The following is a 21,484-nucleotide window of genomic DNA, read 5'->3' as shown; positions in this document are numbered from 1 at the left end:
TATATGCAGAGTCATCATATGAAATGCTGGGCTGGCTGTAGCACAAGCTGGAATCAAGATTGCTGGGAGAAATATCAACTTCAGATATGCAGATCATACCACCCTTAAGGCAGAAGGCGATGAGGAACTAAAGATCCTCTTGATGAAAGTGAAAGAGGAGAGTGAAAAACCTGGCTTAAAACTCAACATTCAAAAAACCAAGATGGCATCTGGTCCCATCACTTCATGGCAAATGGATGGGGAAAACATGGAAACAGTGGCAGATTTTCTTTTCTTGGGCTCCAAAATCACTGCAGATGGTGACTGCAGCCATGAAATTAAAAGACACTTGCTCCTTAGAAGAAAAACTTTGGCAAAGCTCATCAGTGCATTAAAAAGCAAAGACATCACTTTGCTGGCAAAGATCCATCTAGTCAAAGCTATAGCTTTTCCAGTAGTCATGTATGGGTTTGGGAGTTGGACTGCTCACAGGCTGAGCACCAAAAAATTGATGCTTTCAAATTGTGAAGCTGAAGACTCTTGAGAGTCCCTTGGATAACAAAGAGATCAAACCAGTCCATGAAGCTCCAATACTTTGGCCGCCTGATGCAAAGACCCAGCTCATTGGAAAAATCCTGAGGCTGGGAAAGCTTGAAGAAGGGAGAAGGTGGCGACAGAGGATGAGATGGTTGGATGGCATCACTGACTCCATGGACATGAATTTGAGCAAACTCTGGGAGATAGGGAAGCCTGGCCTGCTGCCATCCAGGGGATCACAAAGAGTTGGACACGACTGAGTGATTGAACAACAGCAACACCGTATGTAACTATATTCATTTGTCCAGGCTCAGTGTAAGTGCCACTTCTCTCATAGGCATGCCATGTCATTCGCCATACAGTTATTTGTGTTTGTCCAGAGAGCTCTCTCCTTTAATGAACAGTGAGCTCTTTGGAGGCAGTATCCTTTGCTGCCTCAGAGCCTAATTCATGGGTAGTACTCAGTAAATGTGCTAATTCTCCTGGACTATAAGGTCCCTGACTAAGGTGGAAAGTGACCATGTCCATTTTTTCACCACTTTTCCCAACCTGGGTATACAGTATGGATTTGATACTTATTTTTAAAATAAATGAATGAATAATCCCCTGCCACTCCAGCCAGACATCATCGTTCCATCGTCCATGTCCGTAGCCCTTCATTAGTCATTCCCTATAACAAAATATGTTATAGTTTCGCATCTCTTCTTTTCTGTTGAGTTATAAACTCTGTGGTGGTGTTCTTTCTAACCCATCACCCAGCACTTGGTATGCACTTATTACATGCTTGCTAAATTGAAAAAAATTTCTCTTCTGTGTTATGTTGGTTTTCTCATCTGTTTTAAAAAACTATTTCTCTTCCTTTTTTTTTTTCAATACACCTGCCCTTCATAATAAAGCAGGTGACATTAGTTGAATGTCTGCTTTGTACTGGACAAGTACTTTATATGCATTATTATCTCCGTAACCTTATGAAGTAGAGAATTTTTTTTAACAGATGAAGAAAATAGCTGAAAGCATAGATCACTCTGCTAAGGTCACACAAATGGCAAGTGACGGCACCAGGACTCAAACCAAATCTCTCTGACTTTATACTCTTTCCCTCAGTGTTTTTCTGCCTCTTCTCATTTCACACAGGACTCTCACCTCTCCTTAGACTATAGTGACTGAGCTTAAGGCCACTGTAGAGCTGTAGCCAAGCCGTCAGATTGTTTGGTAGTGAATTCGGGTTCATCGCTGAGCAGCCTTCTTAATCCCTGGAGATGCAGTGAGAGTAGACCTGTTTATCATGGTGGAGGCGGTCCCCATCGACTCAAAGACTGAATAATGAATTAGAAGTACAAGAAACGGATTTGGCCATCCTGTAAGGTTTTCCAGGAGTGTCTTTGGCAAGTCTTGATCTGGAACTCCTTGTAGATTTTGGAACACCAAGGGTCTGTGTGTGTATGTATGTCATGTAAGTGACAGCAGTTAAGAGAGAAGACATGGCAGGAGGACTGAGTGCTAATGCAGCAGAGCTGCAGAGGCTCCTTGCCTTTCCTAACCCCTTTGAAAATGAGATTAACACTGGGAGTCTTATCTCCTGCTGATTAGGATATAAGTTTCTTGAGATTCATTTTATCAGTATCCAGGAACAGGAGAGGAAGGTCATGCCTTAAAACATGTTTGTGGTCATGGCTAATGATTTAATACCTGCTCAGGAAGTGCCCTTGGAAGAATGGTTTAAAAGTAGCTGTTTAAGGATGATTCTTTTCTTGTTTCTTAATTGAATATATTCTCTAGTATTTATCCAGTGATGCAAATCATATAATTAAGTACAAATCTGGCACTTTGCCTTTTCATTTTATCTTGAGTGAAATAGATCTTGGTCCAGTGATTGTTTTTTTTTTTTTTTAATTCAAGGATTGCCTTTTGTTCCAGCGACATATGGTAAAACAAGTCAGATAGGGCTCACCACTACTTTTCTGTATTCCAAATCATTCAGGGCCCCATGGTCAGGGGAATGAAGGGTCCATGACAGACTCAGTTGATCCCATTGTATCCTGATGAGCCTTTGTATATGAATGACACAGAGAACGTTGTTCTCAGGATACTACTGGTATAGTTCAGAGTACAGTGTGAATACAGCTTTAGAAAAATTGGTCTTTGTATCAGTGATATAAAGTGAGTCTTAACCTTTTTGGAGTGAGAGATTCCTTTGAGAATTGAATGCAAGTTACAGTTTTTCTCCTGAAGAAAATGTGCAGTCAAACTTAGAAATGTATGTTAATTTCAGAGGGTTCATAAACATTTCCTCCCCCTCCAGCTTAACTCCTTCATGATGCCGGGTGGACCCATGGTCTCCAAGTTGAGAACTTCTGAAGACTTTCAGGTAGTATATGGTCATTAATATCAGTAATTTGGCCAAAAGTGATTGCTTTAAATTTGTGATTATCCTAGCTTCGACATTCTTTGTATATTTCAGTGATACAGCGGCCCCCCCGCCCCCAGGCCATAATCTCCATGAAGGCAATAATTTTTTTAATTAAAAAAAAAAAGATTGTTCTATCCTCAGTGCTCAAAAGAATGCCACAGAGTGTCTGATAATATTTGTTGGATTAACGAAGTAATCTTGTGGAACCCCATCTCTAGACCTCATTGGATGACTTAGTTGAGATTTTATGGACCACGCTCTAATGAGGAGACTGAGCTATCCCAAGATTATAAGCTGCATTGGGAATGCTCTGCCACTGATTTGTTCTTATGTTAAGCTGTTACTAAGTCTTTGATGTTGAATTTCCATCTCCATTTTGATAAATAAGAGACATGAACTTTGCAAACAGCCTTAGTGAACCTGAGGTTCCCTGAGTGAATCTCAAATGGAGTGTTAGCTGTTTGCTGTTTCAGTGTCATAAAAAGCATATATAGTATATTCATCGACAAGGAATAAAATCTGTATGTCTAAGCTATTATTTGACCCATTTGAGAACTTTGCCCAAAACTTCAAGACTGGGCAGAAATCATCTCTAAAATTATGCAGGTTCATAATAGCAAGAGCAACACTTATCTCTCACTCTAGTCACTGATTATTTCATTTCCCTTTATTCCAAAGCAGTCCTTCCCTTATGGTATTTTTAAAAAGAGGTAATTTGGAACCTTTAATTTCCTTGCAAGCCTTCCAGTGACATGAATCACTTTTTAACTCACTGGTGAAACTAGCTGCTAGTTGGAGACTGAGGTGTGTTTGTGAGGGTTATTTGAGACTAGAAGAGACCCACTTCATTTATATAAATACTTTTGTGCCTACTGGGTAAACTTCAGGGATACAAAAGGGAATAAGATGCAGTCCTTGTCTTAAGGGAGCATGTAATTTGTGGGGCAAGATAAGTGAATAAACCTATAATTAGAATACAATGCAAAACATGGCATGAAGCTCTTCAACTCAACCATTATGCTCTTGAAACAGTGTAATGGCAAGGATCCTTTATAGCTGAGGGAACTCTTCTGTGAAAAATAAATCTAACATTGGAAAGTAAAGCACAAGGTACAAGCAACAAGATTTCAGGATCCAGCTCCACTGATGTGGTGTGAAGGACCTTCCTAGGGCTAATGGCGAAACCCAAAATAGCCTCTGGTTTTTCAGTTTCCAGGTTGGAGATAATTCCTGCCTCTCCTGGCGGCTGTATCTGTATTTGCTGCTTGTCTTTTCCCAAGCAACAATGAGACACCTTGGTACTGTGTTAAGGTGAAAGTCTTGTGAAAATCCATAAGCCCCAGTTAGAGAAGGGTTTTTGCCACTACATTTGTAGACAAGCCATTTCTGTAGAAATGTAGAGCCCTGGGGCCTGCTGTAAGTAGAGAGTGTCTTGTTCTAGAGGGATTGATGGCACATGCACGCACAGTGGTTCAGTGCGGTTCAGCAGTTCAGTCATATCTGACTCTTTGGGACCCCATGGACTGCAGTACGCCAGGCCTCCCTGTCCATCACCAAATCCTGGAGCTTACTCAGATTCATGTCCATTGAGTTGGTGATGCCATCCAACCATCTCACCCTCTGTCATCCCCTTGTCATCCCATCTTCAATCTTTCCCAACATCGGGGTCTTTTCCAATGAGTCGGTTCTTTGCATCAGGTGGCCAAAGTATTGGAGTTTCAGCTTCAGCATAAGTCCTTCCAATGAATATTCAGGACTGATTTCCTTTAGGATGGACAGGTCGGATCTCCTTGCTGACCAAGGGACTCTCAAGAGTCTTCTCCAACACCACAGTTCAAAAGCATCAGTTCTTTGGCACTCAGCTTTCTTTGTACTCCAATTCTCACATCCATACATGACTACTGGAAAAACCATAGCCTTGACTAGACAAATCTTTGTTGGCAAAGTAATGTCTCTGCTTTTTAAATATGCTGTCTAGCTTGGTCACAGCTTTTCTATTTCTAAAAGTCTGTTTCCCAGTCCTGTGTAAGTTCTGGCGGCTCTATGGTGGGGTTAATGGCGACCTCCTCCAAGAGGGCTTATGCCATACCCAGGTCTACCGCGCCCAGAGCCCCTGCCCCCGCAGCAGTCCGCTGCTGACCCGTACCTCCGCAGGAGACACCCAGACACAGTTCTGTCTCAGTCTCTGTGGGGTCTCTGGGTCCTGGTGCGCACAAGGTTTGTTTGAGCCCTCTGAGCATCTCTAGCGGCACATGCATGCACAGAAGTAGATGCTAGTTAATGTTGATATGCGGGGGATTCAGTATTGCAGTAGACACTGGCAACTTCTTTTTTTTTTTTTCATTAACCTGTTTTGTCTTTTCAAATATTTGCTAAAACCTCACTGTCGTTAAACATCAGTTTGTTTGTTTTTGTTGTTCCATGGTGGATCTAGAAGTTATTGGTCATTAAACGCTGACTGCAAGAGAACTATGGCTGGGATCCAGATTCCATAGCAGCTAACTTGAGAGTCAAGAGAAGATTCCCAGAGACGATCTCCCAGGCCAAAGCATCTCTTAATCACTACAAGACTTTTGGCTCCAGTCTCCTGAGTAGGAATCCTAGCTTTGGTGACATGGGCCGAATGAGCCAAGGTCTTCTTTTGCCTCCAGGTCTCAGGCCTAGACAGAAGCCATCTAGTCTGCCTCCTGGGCACCTCGGTCCTGGCCCACCTCCCTGTCTTGATCCTCAAACCATTTTCCTGTTGAGGGGAGGCATGGAGTGATAAATCTAAGGAAAGTCGCATTTTTCCATGAGGCCCTAGAACAATGCTGGCCTAAGATGCCCACTCTTGGGCCTTCCCTTCTTAAATGGTGGGCAGTGCCAACTTGCCTTGCCAGCTGTTTGGGAGGATGTAATCCAAAAGAGGGCTGATTCAAAAAAAGAAAACGTGAACACATGAACTTGAGAGCTTTTATCATCATACTACTGATGCCGTTCTCTAGTTCCAAGGCCCAGCACTCTTCTTCAGCCTTGGGGCGGGGTGGGAGGGGGGATGAGGAGAGACCAGCAGAGCGTGTCCTGCATCCCATCCTTATTATGTCTCGCCTGACCGTGCTGACTCTCAGCCAGATGTCCCTGCTTCCCCACAGTCCTGGCATAGCCCTACTCAGTCAGAGTCTGCAAGCCGTCTTACTGCTGTCTACTAGATGAAGAGAGTGGAATTCAGGGACCTCCCCAAGGTGTTCTCCTATTGGTTTCCATCTTCCATTGCTCTAAGCTTTAGCCAAATTAGAGTGTCTTTCTGTTTCTCAGAGACTCTTCCTGCTTATCTGTCTCTGCATTTTTAATCCTGCCTTATCTTTTCTCCTTGTAGCCACCACCATTCCACCAGCCCCAAATCAGTCCTCCTCCTGATCATTTTAGGACCAGTTCAACTGCCTTCTTTGAATTTCCGTAATGCCTTTATTATGGCAATTACCATATCCTGGAGGCCTTTAATATTGCTATTTGTCTGGATGTTTTTCTCACTCCATTACCAACTCCTTCATGGCTTAAGGGCAGAGGCCACATTTTAAGAGTATGACCACCCATACTCTTAGGACATTACCCAAGGCTTTGCAGCAATAGAGAAAATATTTATGGACTTAAATCTTTGAGTTTTGGACTTCTTTTGAGCATTCAGGACTATAGCATTTCTCGAGCATGCCTACAGAGCAACAGTGATCTTGTTAGGCCTGGCCCCGGATCCTTTTTGGATACCGAAAGGTTATATGTCTGAGTGGGTGGTAGGTATATTCTGGGAAGCCATCAGGGCAATGCCATCATATTTTAATTACGGCACTGGCAGTAGTGCTACTTTTAGCAAACAGCAGTAACAAGCAGTAACACTTGGGCGGGCCAGCCACCGGAAATTGGCCTCCCTCTCTGTTTCTGCTCCCCCTTTTCTCAATCCATCACCTGTATTTATTCCCGCAGTAATTTAAACACCTGTCTAGATGGAATGCGTGCAGTGTGTCCCTACCCCACACATTCAGATATTTGCTCACCTGCCTCATTCGGAAGGCTGGCTCTAAAATAAACAAGAGTTTTGGTACTGAAAGAAAAAACACCCTGAGGTCAGCATGGCAGCGGACATGAGGAAGGGAACGGGAGTGGAACTTCAGCAGAAGCTGCTCCGAGAGAGTGGGAGCAGAGGCAGAGGAGGGGGAGGAGGAGGGCAAGGGGTGAAACATCTGCCAGCGGACCCTAAGGCCCAGGTGGGCCTTGGCACACACGCACGCACGCGCCCGACACTGGATTCTCCTACAGGCCGTCCTTCCCTTAGAGAAAGGCAGGGGTGGAAGAATGTTTAACAAGCTGATTGTTATGAGGCTTAAATATCTTGGTTTGTATTTTATACATACTTGTACTTATTTATTTCTTTGGGCTTTTCTCTGGTCATGATGACTGGGGCCACTCTGGAGTTGGGCCTGTGGGCTCCTCATCACAGTGGCTTCTCTTTCTGTGGAGCACGGGCTCTAGGGCTCCAAAGCACAGGCTCAATAGGTGTGGCATGTGGGCTTAGTTGCTCCAAGGCGTGTGGGATCTTCTCGGATCAGGGATTAAACCCTGTCTCCTGCATTGGCAGGCGGATTCTTTATCATTGAGCCACCAGGGAAACGCTTGTCTTGATTTATTTTTCATGACCACCATGTTTCATGGCAGCGTGATAAGCTAGGTTTGAAGTTCCGTGAAGCTTGTTCCAAACTGTTTCATCCACTTTTTCATCCTTGGCATACTTGACATTATGCATGTTAATGTTTGAACATCCAAATGACAGTGAGACATAGTAAAGCCTCAAAGTTCTTGATAGAATTGTTTTCTCTACTCCTTCCCTTTGGTGGTTTTGTATGTTGTTCCCCACTCCATTAGGGCATTTCTGCTGGTCTTTGGACGACCCCCTGAGCTTTATGGAGGACTAGATTTGAAAGGTTCCTCTTTCCTGTTCTTTCCTTTTCCACCATGCCCTGTAGCAAGTGCTTCTCAAGCTTAGAGATGCACATGAGTGACCTGTGGCTCTTGTCAAATACAGATTTCTGTTCACTGGGGCTGAGATTGGGCTGAGTCTGCATTTTTAACAAGCTCCTGGATAATGCAAATGCCAGTCCACAGACAGAATAGTAAGTTCAGGTTGAAAGTTATAAGGCAATGGGAATAACTCAGTGGTTAAAACTACAAAATCAGGAGGTTTTGTATCAGGCAAAACAGGAATTGAAACTAGGGGCTTATAGATAACAATTATTTGTTCTTGAACAAATTATTTTACCTCTTAATCTCAGTTTCCCCATCTATAAATGAGGGCAATAATTGTACCTAACAGATGCGTCTTGAAGATGGAGTTATTTGTCTTGAACAATGCCTGGCAAAAACAAAATAATGATTACAGTTAGCCATCATTAGCGCTAATCCAACTTTGTTGCTATTACTATTATTGTAAAGGAACCTGAAAGATTTTGTATTTGCTTAAAAACTAACTATGGCAAAACGTTTTAGAAATCCAAACATAGATTTGTAAAGTTCTTATAAGCAACATAAAGATGTTGATATCCTTTATCATAAGACATGTTATTTATCCTGTCTTCCAGACCCCTTTGCAACTGGTGGCATAAATTCGTGAGTTGACCAGCCTAGATTTAGTAGCATAGTCTCTGATTATTAGCCCAGGGAAGCCAACTGGCCCAATGGCGACTATGCTGTGCAAAGTCACTTCAGTTGTGTCCGACTCTGTGCAACCCTATGGACTATAGCCTGCCAGGCTCCTCTGTCCATGGGATTCTCCAGGCCAGAATTCTGGAGTGGGTTGCCAGACCACTTCAACCTTAGTAGCCTGATCCTCCTCACTAAAATGATGAGCCTCTGTTTTGTGACTGGTGCTGTGTCTTTATGTGTTGTGAGCCTTGTCATTAAAAAAAAATTCTTTAGTAGTGACATGTTAGCCATTTGTTGCAAATCAGGTGTAATTAAATGCCATTTTCCACTTTATCTTCATTTTATCAAAGCTGGAGAAATGTAGATGGACAGGGAAGCAAAGGGAGCCTATGACAGAAATAGTCATTGTCATTCTGTCCCTTTAAGGAAGAAACTGCCAGGTGTGAACTCTAACTGGCTTATAGAGTTTCTTAAGACCTGCCCTGCCCTTTGGTCAGCCCTATCCCTAGTCAAGACAAGCGGTAGCTAGGGCCACCAGAGCTGATGTGTGAGTCTGTTTTAGTTCAAGGAATTCTTCTGCCTATTCTAGAAAAAAATGAGAAGCTAAAAGAACTAAGACATTCAAAACTCATTTAGTCTGGAGATAATTTGGTTAGAGTTCAGTTCAGTTCAGTTGCACAGTCGTGTCTGACTCTGCGACCCCATGAATCGCAGCACTCCAGGCCTCCCTGTCCATCACCAACTCCCGGAGTTCACTCAGACTCACGTCCATCGAGTCCGTGATGCCATCCAGGCATCTCATCCTCTGTCGTCCCTTTCTCCTCCTGCCCCTAATCCCTCCCAGCATCAGAGTCTTTTCCAATGAGTCAACTCTTCACATGAGGTAGCCAAAGTACTGGAGTTTCAGCTTTAGCATCAGTCCTTCCAAAGAAATCCCAGGGCTGATCTCCTTCAGAATGGACTGGTTGGATCTCCTTGCTGTCCAAGGGACTCTCGAGAGTCTTCTCCAACACCACAGTTTGAAAGCATCAGTTCTTCGGCGCTCAGCCTTCTTCACAGTCCAACTCTCACATCCATACATGACCACAGGAAAAACCATGGCCGTGACTAGATGGACCTTAGTCGGCAAAGTAATGTCTCTGCTTTTGAATATACTATCTAGGTTGGTCATAACTCTTCTTCCAAGGAGTAAGCATCTTTTAATTTCATGGCTGCAGTCACCATCTACAGTGATTTTGGGGCCCCCAAAAATAAAGTCTGACACTGTTTCCCCATCTATTTCCCATGAAGTTATGGGACCGGATGCCATGATCTTCGTTTTCTGAATGTTGAGCTTTAAGCCAACTTTTTTACTCTCCTCTTTCACCTTCATCAAGAGGCTTTTTAGTTCCTCTTCACTTTCTTCCATAAGGGTGGTGTCATCTGCATATCTGAGGTTATTGATATTTCTTCCAGCAATCTTGATTCCAGCTTGTGCTTCTTCCAGCCCAGCATTTCTCATGATGTACTCTGCATATAAGTTAAATAAGCAGGGTGACAATATACAGCCTTGACATACTCCTTTTCCTATTTGGAACCAGTCTGTTGTTCCATGTCCAGTTCTAACTGTTGCTTCCTGACCTGCATACAGATTTCTCAAGAGGCAGGTCAGGTGGTCTGGTATTCCCATCCCTTTCAGAATTTTCCACAGTTTATTGTGATCCACACAGTCAAAGGCTTTGGCATAGTCAATAAAGCAGAAATAGATGTTGTTCTGGAACTCTCTTGCTTTTTCCATGATCCAGCGGATGTTGGCAATTTGATCTCTGGTTCCTCTGCCTTTTCTAAAACAGCTTGAACATCAAGAAGTTCACGGTTCACGTATTGCTGAAGCTTGGCTTGGAGAATTTTGAGCATGACTTTACTAGCATGTGAGATGAGTGCAATTGTGCGGTAGTTTGAGCATTCTTTGGCATTGCCTTTCTTTGGGATTGGAATGAAAACAGACCTTTTCCAGTCCTGTGGCCACTGCTGAGTTTTCCAAATTTGCTGGCATATTGAGTGCAGCACTTTCACAGCATCATCTTTCAGGATTTGAAACAGCTCAACTGGAATTCCATCACCTCCACTAGCTTTGTTCGTAGTGATGCTTTCTAAGGCCCACTTGACTTCACATTCCAGGATGTCTGGCTCTACGTGAGTGATCACACCATCATGATTATCCGGGTTGTGAAGATCTTTTTTGTACAGTTCTTCCATGTATTCTTGCCACCTCTTTTTAATATCTTCTGCTTCTGTTAGGTCCATACCATTTCTGTCCTTTATCGAGCCCATCTATGCATGAAATGTTCCTTTGGTATCTCTAATTTTCTTGAGGAGATCTCTAGTCTTTCCCATTCTGTTGTTTTCCTCTATTTCTTTGCATTGATCGCTGAAGAAGGCTTTCTTATCTCTTCTTGCTGTTCTTTGGAACTCTGCATTCAGATGCTTATATCTTTCCTTTTCTCCTTTGCTTTTCACCTCTCTTCTTTTCACAGCTATTTGTAAGGCCTCCCCAGACAGCCATTTTGCTTTTTTGCATTTCTTTTCCATGGGGATGGTCTTGATCCCTGTCTCCTGTACAATGTCACGAACCTCCATCCATAGTTCATCAGGCACTCTATCTAGCAGATCTAGGCCCTTAAATCTATTTCTCACTTCCACTGTATAATCATAAGGGATTTGAATTAGGTCATACCTGAATGGTCTAGCACTTTTCCCTGTTTTCTTCAATTTCCGTCTGAATTTGGTAATAAGGAGTTTGTGATCGGAGCCACAGTCAGCTCCTGGTCTTGTTTTTGTTGTGTATAGAGCTTCTCCATCTTTGGCTGCAAAGAATGTAATCAGTCTGATTTTGGTGTTGACCATCTGGTGATGTCCAGGTGTAGAGTCTTCTCTTGTGTTGTTGGAAGACTGTGTTTGCTATGACCAGTGCATTTTCTTGGCAAAACTCTATTAGTCTTTGCCCTGCTTCATTCCGCATTCCAAGGCCAAATTTGCCTGTTACTCCAGGTGTTTCTTGACTTCCTACTTTTGCATTCCAGTCCCCTATAATGAAAAGGACATCTTTTTTGGGTGTTAGTTCTAAAAGGTCTTGTAGGTATTCATAAAACCGTTCAACTTCAGCTTCTTCAGCGTTATCGGTTGGGGCATAGACTTGGATTACTGTGATATTGAATATTTTGCCTTGGAAACGAACAGAGATCATTCTGTCGTTTTTGAGATTGCATCCGAGTACTGCATTTCGGACTCTTTTGTTGACCATGATGGCTACTCCATTTCTTCTGAGGGATTCCTGCTTGCAGCAGTAGATATAATGGTCATCTGAGTTAAATTCACCCATTCCAGTCCATTTTAGTTCGCTTATTCCTAGAATGTCGACGTTCACTCTTGACATCTCTTGTTTGACCACTTCCAGTTTGCCTTGATTCATGGACCTGACATTCCAGGTTCCTATGCTTTACTGCTCTTTACAGCATCGGACCTTGCTTCTGTCAGCAGTCACATCCACAGCTGGGTATTGTTTTTGCTTTGGCTCCATCCCTTCATTCTTTCTGGAGTTATTTCTCCACTGATCTCCAGTAGCATATTGGGCACCTAATGACCTGGGGAGTTCCTCTTTCATTATCCTATCATTTTGCCTTTTCATGCTGTTCATGGGGTTCTCAAGGCAAGAATACTGAAGTGGCTTGCCATTCCCTTCTCCAGTGGACCACATTCTGTCAAAGGCAGGCATAAATCTGTACTCATAGGATTCAGCCCAATCTGATCAAGGCTCTAGAGCTGTGCTGTCCAATAAGATGGCCACAGCCTTCATGTGGCTTTTAAAATTTAAGTTAAATACAGTTTACAATCCAGTTCCTCAGTCACATTGGCCATATTTCAAGTGCACAATAGTCATCTGTGGCTGGTGACTACTGTATTGAACTGTCCAGTTTATAGAACATTTCCATCACAATATGTTCTATGGGATAGTACTGTTCTAGACCAAGGATTGAAAATAGTTGTCTCCGCTGTCAGTTCTGATTAATTGGAGACAGCTACCTGGAGGACTGTGTAAAGAAGACTCTGAGGCCATAGCTAAGTGAGCCCCAAATTATTTTATTACTCATTAGCAATGTATGTCCTGGGAAGACAGAGCTGGGTGGTATGGAGGTAATTATGGCCTTGGATACTGAGTGTCTTGTAGACAAAAATCACAGAAGTAAGAGTTGAATATTTAGACGAGCAAGTTGTTGTTTAATAGAGACAGACTCCTTTTTTTGTTTTTCTTTAGTGGGAATCCTTTGCATAGAAAGATGAGAACCTTCAAAACTTTTCTTATTCCTTACATATTCTCATATTTAAGCAGTGGTCTTTTTTTGCTATCTTTCTCAAAATAAATTAAGGATGCTTTGCTTTTATGTAGAAGGAAATAATAATGGCTACCAAGTCTTGATTTATCCATGAAATGCAGAGTGGATGTTACATGAAAAAATAAAATTCACTGCAAGTCCAAAATTAATTTTATGTTCGTACCATCTCTTACTGTATCTGCCAAGAAACAAAACTGATTGAGCATAGTTTTGTTTGGAGTTTTTTGTTAGTCTGTTTCTCTAATATGCTGTGGTGAAGGGTGACAAGTGGGAAATAAACTTTAAGGAAAAGGAGAAAAAGCTGGAATAGTTAGGTATAATCAATTCCTGTATAATTACTATTTTCAGAATTTGAGGTCTGTATCTGATCATATTTTCAAAACCTTCTAGTAATTAAGGACAACTAAGACTATTTCCCTATTTGTTTCAAAACTGGAAAATTCCTTTTAAAACAAGAGTACCAGTTCTGCAACTGTTATGTGACCTTGAACCAATGACTTACCATAACTTCTCTGACCCTTAGTTTCTCCGAATCTGAGTAGGGAGTACTCAGGGGATTTCCTAACAGTTCAGTGGTTAGGACACCCCTCTCCCACTGCCAAGGGGCTGAGTTCAATGCCCGGTATAGGAACTAAAATCCCAGAAAACCATGTGGAGTGACCAAAAAAAAGAGAGAGAAAAAAGAGTATCACAGTATCTACCTCTGTGAATCATGGAGGGAGATAAAAACCTCACTTATAAGTACCTGGCACTTCTCCTGCAAGGACTCAGATGTTAAGCCATAGGATTAGGATAAAGTATACCACATGCATTTGGAAGAGGACTTTCTCTGTTTTCCTCTTGGCCCTGCCATCTAGTCAATGTGTTACCTTTATCTAATTATTTACCTCTTAAGACTTCAGTTGCCTCTTCTGTAAAATGAGAGTAATGATAGAAGTTTCTTGAAAGGCTGGCTCAGGGTTAAGTGAAATTGTGCACATCAAGATGATGCAAGGGCATCTAAGCTGTGGGTCCCCAGCTCCCGGGCCACAGACCCATTAGGACTGGGGCTGCCCAGCAGGAGGTGAGCAGAGGGTGAAGTTTCATCTGTGTGTACAGCCGCTTCCCATGGCTTGCCTTACTGCCTGAGCTCAGCCTTCTTTCAGATCAGCAGCATCAGATTCACATAGGCATGAATCCTAACCCTAAAGTCAAGGCCGAATATTCTGAGATTGCCACATAATAAAGTGCACAATAAATGTAATGCGTTTGAATCACCCCCAAAACCCATCCACCCCTCCCCTAGTCCAAGGAAAAATTATCTTCCACAAAACCAGTCCCTGGTGCCCATAAGGCTGAGGACTGCTGAGCTAAGCCCATGGCACTTGGTGAGCATTCAGTAAATGTTAGCAATTATGATGAAAATGATGCTTCAGTCCTAAGTCGTGTCTGACTCTTTCAACCCCATGGACTGTAGCCCCCCCAGGCTCCTCTATCCATGAAATTTCCCAGGCAAGAATACTGGAAGGGGTTGCCATTTTCTTCTCCATGGATCTTCCTGATCCAGGCAGTCTCCTGCATTGCAGACAGATTCTTTACCGGCTAAGCCGCCAGGGAAGCCCACGATGAGGACAGTGATGTTTCAGTTAAAGGCGGTCTGGCCAAAAGAGAGAAAATATACCGAGTCTGATATCTCTTCTCCTTCCCATTCACTCATGTCCAAGCCAGAAAGTTTATACTAACATGGTAAAGTATGTACATTTTGTTTATTTTATTGCTGTCCCACTATAAATTATTAATAAGCCTTTTTTATTAGGTTTTTGGCACAACCGACTAAGACAGTAATTGGAGAAGCTGTAAGTTATCAGGAAGACCTTTCTACTTGGTAATGTCTTTAAAAGCTGTAAGCTCATGTCTAATTTGAAAAGCCTAATCTTTAGGGCCAGGGGTCTAATTTGAGAAGCCTAATCTTTAGGGCAGAGAAGGCAATGGCACCCCACTCCAGTACTCTTGCCTAGAAAATCCCATGGATGGAGGAACCTGGTAGGCTGCAGTCCATGGGGTCGCTGAGGGTCGGACACGACTGAGCAACTTCACTTTCACTTTTCACTTTCATGCACTGGAGAAGGAAATGGCAACCCACTCCAGTTGTTCTTGCCTCGAGAATCCCAGGGATGGGGGAGCCTGGTAGGCTGCCATCTATGGGGTCGCACAGAGTCAGACACGACTGAAGTGACTTAGCAGAATCTTTAGGGCCAAGGGGGTTAGTGTTGGGGCAAGGATGAGCTGAGTCCTGGGGGGAGTCCGACTGTCTGAGCACCTTTGTTGCTTCTAGGTAGGGTGCAGGAAGAGGGTCGGGCCCTTCAGAGGGGCCAGAGGGCACTGCCGCCACCTTCTGCGCTGTCTTCCCCCTTTCATCAGCGTGGTCTTTCTTCTCTTCTGGTAGCAGCAGAGAGGGGTCAAAAGTATTTGAGTCTTTGGTGTGAAGACACAGTCCTGGGCAGTTGTCACTTACTGAATTCTGTAACTAGGAATGAAGCGCTAGACTGCTAAAAATGACTTAGTTTCTTTCAGATTAAAAAAAAATCCTATTTGTGTCAAAATTGTTAGCTTCCTGGAACACTTTTCTTGGAAGTTAAATCTCCTCACATCACTCTTCCCTGTATCTCCCACTCAGCACCCTGCCTTCAGCCTTGAGTCCCCCCACCCCTTTTCAGCATCCTCTGTGCATCTTATTTGAAATGCTTCTCGAAGCCTCCTTTTCTGATTCCACTCTCCCCATCCAAGTTTTAAGCTTGTCAGCTCACACCTGTATTTTTCATAATAATGTACATTTTTTTTCTTCTGGATTATAAAAGTAATATATCCCTTTTAGGAATGTGTGTCTGCATATGTGTGTGTTTAAGGAAATTTGGATCTGCTCTCTGTACAGTTTCATATTGTGATTTCTTTGTTTTAATTCAAGACATCGGCATGTTCCTAAATCATTAAGTATTATGCAAAAAATTCTGGTGGGTACATAACATTCCCTTATATGTTTAGAGCAAAGTTTATTTAACATGTTTATTTAACATAATTTATTTAAATACTGTTAGCCATTTAAATCTTTCCTTTTTCAATATTAAAAAGGATGCTTGCTTTCAGTTTCTGTTCACAGTATAGTGTAGTGAGTAAGAACAGGGAATTTGGAGTTTCAGACTATGGTCAGATTGTAGTTCTGCCATTTATTCCTGTTTCCTTCTTTGTAAAGTGGGGATTATAATAGTACTTGCAAATAGAATTGTGAAAGAAATGTACGTAATATACTTGTTTACTCAGAGCATGGCACATTTTAAGTTCTGCTAAATAGTAACTGCTATTATAATACTCACCTCATGAATGATCTGCAGTTATTTTTTTGCATAGTTCCTATAAGTTAGACTGTAGCGTCAAAGTGTACAAAAATTTTGATACTTTTAATAATATGTTGGCAAATTTACTTGTAGAAAGAGTCTACCAATGAAAGATGTGTACTTACGCTACACATCTAATATCACCCTTCGGCATTGTTAGGTCCTATATTTTTTATTAGTATATGTCAGTGTAGCACCTAAAAGTGTTATCTTGTAATTTACATTTCTTTGGCAATAGAACTGAGTAGTTTTAATTGTTTAATTGGCTAATTATATTCAATTTTTGTAAATCATTTATTGAAGTCTGCCCATTTTTCTATTGCCTGGGCAACTTTTTTCTAAATCAGTGACTTTATCTAATTATTATTTATAACCAAAATTTATTGGGCATTTAGAACTTTCATATGAGGACACAAGGGTCAGAAAGGCTAAGTAGTCTGCCTACTTCTTAGAACCTTGCATGAGACAGAGTAAATACTCACCCTCTTTGTTCCTAAGCTTTGTATTTTACTGCACCTGGCATAGTATGGTGCATTGCATGTAGGAGGAGAGGAATAAATACTTGTTAACTTATATTGACACTCGGGACCCTCACCTCTGCTCTTGGACGTGCACCGAGGTCACACTTTAATGCGTGCCTCTGTCACAACCACTGTGTCAGCCCAGATGAGTCAGCATCGCCTGGACTCTACATGAATTCCCCAGTATGTTTTTAGTGATGCTTTTCTAAAACTCTGTAAAGTCAGTTTATTTCCCTCACTTCATTTCTAGGTAACAAACCTGAATTTGGCAAGCAGCGTCATAAACAGAAGCAGTGCTTCAACTCCCCCCACACTTCGGCCTGTCATCAGTCCCAGTGGCCCAACATGGTCAATACAGTCAGACCCCCAAGCTCCTGAGAGCTACTGCACCCCTCCTGGAAGCAGGTATGTAAGGGGCATGGAGCCAGCATGTGGGTCACACAGAGGCAGCCTGTCCTACGCAAGTCATTCCCACTTTGAGTTGCCTGCACAGACACCAGGAAGACGGATGCCTCTCTCCATGTGTTCTAACCCTCTGATGCTTCAATGCAGGGCCTCCTTTTACTTGTAAGACAGTTTTTGGCCAAATCAAATGAAAAGGAAATTTCTGATACAGTTTAACAAGTTTACTTCCAGGCTGCAAGAGCAAGACTTTTTTCTGTGTTTTTTTTTGTGTTTTTTTTTTTTAATTGGAGGGTAATTGCTTTACAACGTTATGTTGGTTTGTGCGTATACAACCACACACATGAATCAGCCATAAGTATACATATGTCCCTTCCCTCTTGAATCTCCCTCCCACCTCCCACCCCTCTAGGTTGTCACAGAGCGCTGGGTTGAGTTCCCTGTGTTACACAGCAACTTCTCACTAGCTGTGTGTATTACATATGGTAATGTATGTTTCAGCGTTACTCTCAATTCACGCCATCCTCCCTCCCCCCTGCTGTGTGTGCAAGTCTGTTGTCTATGTCTGCATGTTTATTCCTGAGCTGCAAATATGTTCATCTGTACCATTTTCTTAAATTTCAAATATGCATTAATATATGATATTTGTTTTTCTCTGACTTGCTTCACTCTCTGTAACAGGCTCTAGGTTTGTCCACCTCACTAGAACTGACTCAGATTCATTCCTTTTTATGGTTGAGTGATATTCCACTTGTATATGTACCACAACTTCTTTATCCATTTATCTGTCAATGGAGATCTTGGTTATGTCCATGTCCTAGCTATTGTAAATAGTGGTGCAAAGAACTTCGGGGGGCATATGTGTCTTTTTGAATTATGGTTTTTGCAGGCTATATGGGCTTTCTAGGTGGTGCTAGTGGTAAAGAATCTACCTGCCAGTGTAGGAGACACAGGAGACATGGGTTTGATCCCTGGGTTGAGAAGATCCCTGGAGCAGAAAGTGGCAACCCACTTCCGTATTCTTGCCTGGAACTTCCATGGACAGAGGAGCCTGGTGGGATACAGTCCATGGGGTCACGAAGAGGTGGATGTGGCTGAGCACACACACTCAGGGTATATGCCCAGTAGTGGGATTGCTGGGTTATACAGCAGTTTTATTCCCAGTTTTTTAAGAAGTCTCTGTACTGTCCTCCATAGTGGCTGTATCAATTTTCATTCCCACCAACTGTGCACGAGGGTTCTCTTTTCTCCACATCCTCTCCAGCATTTTTTGTCTGTAGATTTTTTGATGATGGTGGCCATTCTGACCAGTGTGAGGTGATACCTTCTAGTAGTTTCGATTTGCATTTCTCTAATAATGAGCAGTGTTGAACATTTTTTCATGTGTGTATTAGCCATCTGTATGTCTTCTTTGGAGAAATATCTGTTTAGGTCTTCTGTCCATTTTTTTTGATCGGGTTGTCTTTCTGATATTGAGCTGCATGAGCTACTTGTATATTTTGAAGACTAATCCTTTGCCAGTTGCTTCATTTGCAGTTAGTTTCTCCCATTCTGAAGGTTGTCTTTTCACCTTGTATTTGGTTTCCTTTGCAAAAGCTTTTAAGTGCAACTAGGTCCCATTTGTTTTTATTTCCATTACTCTTAGAGGTGAGTCATAGAGGATCTTGCTGTAATGTACGTAAAAGAGTCTTCTGCCTATGTGTTCATCTAAGTTTTATAGTTTCTGGTCTTACGTTTAGGTCTTTAATCCATTTTGAGTTTATTTTTCTGTGTAGTGGTGGGAAATGTTCTATATTCATTCTTTTATACATAACTGTCCAGTTTTCCCAGCACCACTTATTGGAGAGACTGTCCTCTTTCCATTGCATATTCTTGCCTCCTTTGTCAAAGACAGGGTGCCCATAGGTGTATGGGTTTATCACTGGGCTTTCTATCATGTTCCATGGATCTGTATATCTGTATTGGTGCCAGTACCATACTGCCTTGATGACTGTAACTTTGTAGTATAGTCTGAAGTCAGGAAGGTTGATTTCTCTAGCTCCATTTTTCTTAAGATTGCTTTGGCTATTCGGGTTCTTAGAAATTGTGAAATATTTTGTTCTAGTTCTGTGAAAAATGCTATTGGCAATTTGATAGGGATTGCATTGGATCTGTAGATTGCTTGGGTAGTAGAGTCATTTTCATAATTTTGATTCTTTGAATCCAAGAACATGTTATATCTCTTCATCTGTTTGTGTCATCTTTGATTTCTTTCATGAGTATCTTATAGTTTTCTGTATACAGGTCCTTTATCTCTTTAGGTAGGTTTATTCCTGGGTATTTTATTCTTTTGGTTGCAGTGGTGAGTGGGATTGAGTCCTTAATTTCTCTTTCTGATTTTTTGTTGTTAGTGTATAGGAATACAGAGGATTTCTGTGTGTTGATTTTGTATCATGTGACTTTACTAAATTCATTGATTAGCTCTAGTAATATTCTGATAGAATCTTTACTATCTTTCTGTGTATAGTATCATATTATCTGCAGGCAATGAGTGTTTTACTTCTTTTTTTCCGATCTGGATTCATTTTATTTCTTTTTCTTCAGTGATTGCCATGGCTAGGACTTCCAAAACTGTTGAATAATAGTAGTGAGAGTGGGCACCCTTGTCTTGTTCCTGATCTTGGAGGCTGTGCTTTCAGTTTTTTACCAGTGAGGATACTGTTTGCTGTGGATTTGTCATATATGGCCTCTATTATGTTGAGGTAGTTTCCTTCTATGCCAGTTTTCTGAAGAGTTTTTATCATAAAAGGGTGTTGTTTTTGTCCAGAGCTTTTTCTGCATCTGTTGAGATTATCATATGATTTTTATCTTTCAATTGGTTAATATGGTGATCACATTGATTGATTTGCATATATTGAAGAACCTCTGCATCTTTGGGATAAACCCCACTTGATCATGGTGTATAATCCTTCTAATGTGTTGTTGGATTCTCTTTGCTATAATTTTGTAGGACTTTTGCATCTATGTTCATCAGTGATACTGGCCTATAATTTTCTTCTTTTGTGATATCCCCTTGTCAGATTTTGGTATCAGGGTGATGGTGGCCCCATAGAATGAGTGTTCCTCACTGTGTAGTTTTTTGGAAGAGTTTGAGAAGGTTAGACATTAGCTGTTCTCTAAACGTTTGATTGGCTTCCCAAGTGGTGCTTGTGGTAATGAACCTGCATGTCAATGCAGGAAACATAAGAGATGCCGGTTCAATGCCTGGGTTGGGAAGATCCCCTGGAGAAGGGAATGGCAACCCACTCCAGTATTCTTGCCTGGAGAATCACCATTGACAGAGGAGCCTGGTGGGCTACAGTCCATAGGGTCGCAAAAAGTCAGACACAACTACAGCAACTGAGCATGCAATCATTTGATAGAATTCACCTATGAAGCCATCTGGCCCTGGACTTTTCTTTTTTGGGAGATTTTTGATCATAGTTTTGATTTCAGTGCTTCTGATTGATCTGTTCATAATTTCTATTTTTTCCTGGTTCAGCCTTGGAAGGTTGAACTTTTCCAAAAATTTGTCCATTTCTTTTAGGTTGTCCGTTTTATTGGCATATCAGTTCAGTTCAGTCGCTCAGTCATGTCCGACTCTTTGCGACCCCATGGACTGCAGCATGCCAGGCTCCCCTGTCCATCACCAACTCCCAGAGCCTACTCAAACTCGTGTCCATAGTGTTGGTGATTGCCATCCAAACATCTTATCCTCTTCCTCTGTCATGCCCTTCTCTTCCCATCTTCAATCTTTCCCAGCATCAGGGTCTTTTCAGATGAGTCAGTTCTTCACATCAGGTGGTCAAAGTATTAGAGTTTCAGCTTCACCATCAGTCTTTCCAATGAATATTCAGGACTGATTTCCTTTAGGATTAGCTGGTTTGATCTCCTTGCAGTCTAAGGGACTCTCAACAGTCTTCTCCAACACCACAGTTCAAAAGCATCAATTCTTTGGCGCTCAAGTTTCTTTACAGTCCATCTCTCACATCCATATATGACCACAGGAAAAACCATAGCTTTGACTAGACGGACCTTTGTTGGCAAAGTAATGTCTTTGCTTTTTAATATGCTGTCTAGCTTTTCTTCCAAGGGGCAAGTGTCTTTTAATTTCATGGCTGCAGTCACCATCTGCAGTGATTTTGGAGCCCCCCAAAATAAAGTCTGTCACTGTTTCCATTGTTTCCCCAGCTATTTCCCATG

The 21,484-nt window shown here is 42.0% G+C and overlaps 1 protein-coding gene across 1 annotated transcript in view; it reads left to right on the top strand.

The window, feature by feature from the left end:
• The window catches only part of TTLL5 (tubulin tyrosine ligase like 5), a 309,724-nt gene that overhangs the window by 135,424 nt on the left and 152,816 nt on the right, over positions 1 to 21,484 (top strand). Inside the window, exon 27 of the mRNA XM_068963929.1 lies at positions 17,112 to 17,266. Within this exon, the coding sequence (XP_068820030.1) occupies positions 17,112 to 17,266 (155 nt within the window). The remainder of the gene's footprint in view (positions 1 to 17,111; positions 17,267 to 21,484) is intronic.

Source organism: Capricornis sumatraensis, chromosome 2, assembly GCF_032405125.1.
Source record: "Capricornis sumatraensis isolate serow.1 chromosome 2, serow.2, whole genome shotgun sequence".
Lineage (NCBI taxonomy): Eukaryota > Metazoa > Chordata > Mammalia > Artiodactyla > Bovidae > Capricornis > Capricornis sumatraensis.
Note: the sequence above shows the minus strand (reverse complement) of the source record. Positions and strands in the feature narration are given on the sequence as shown.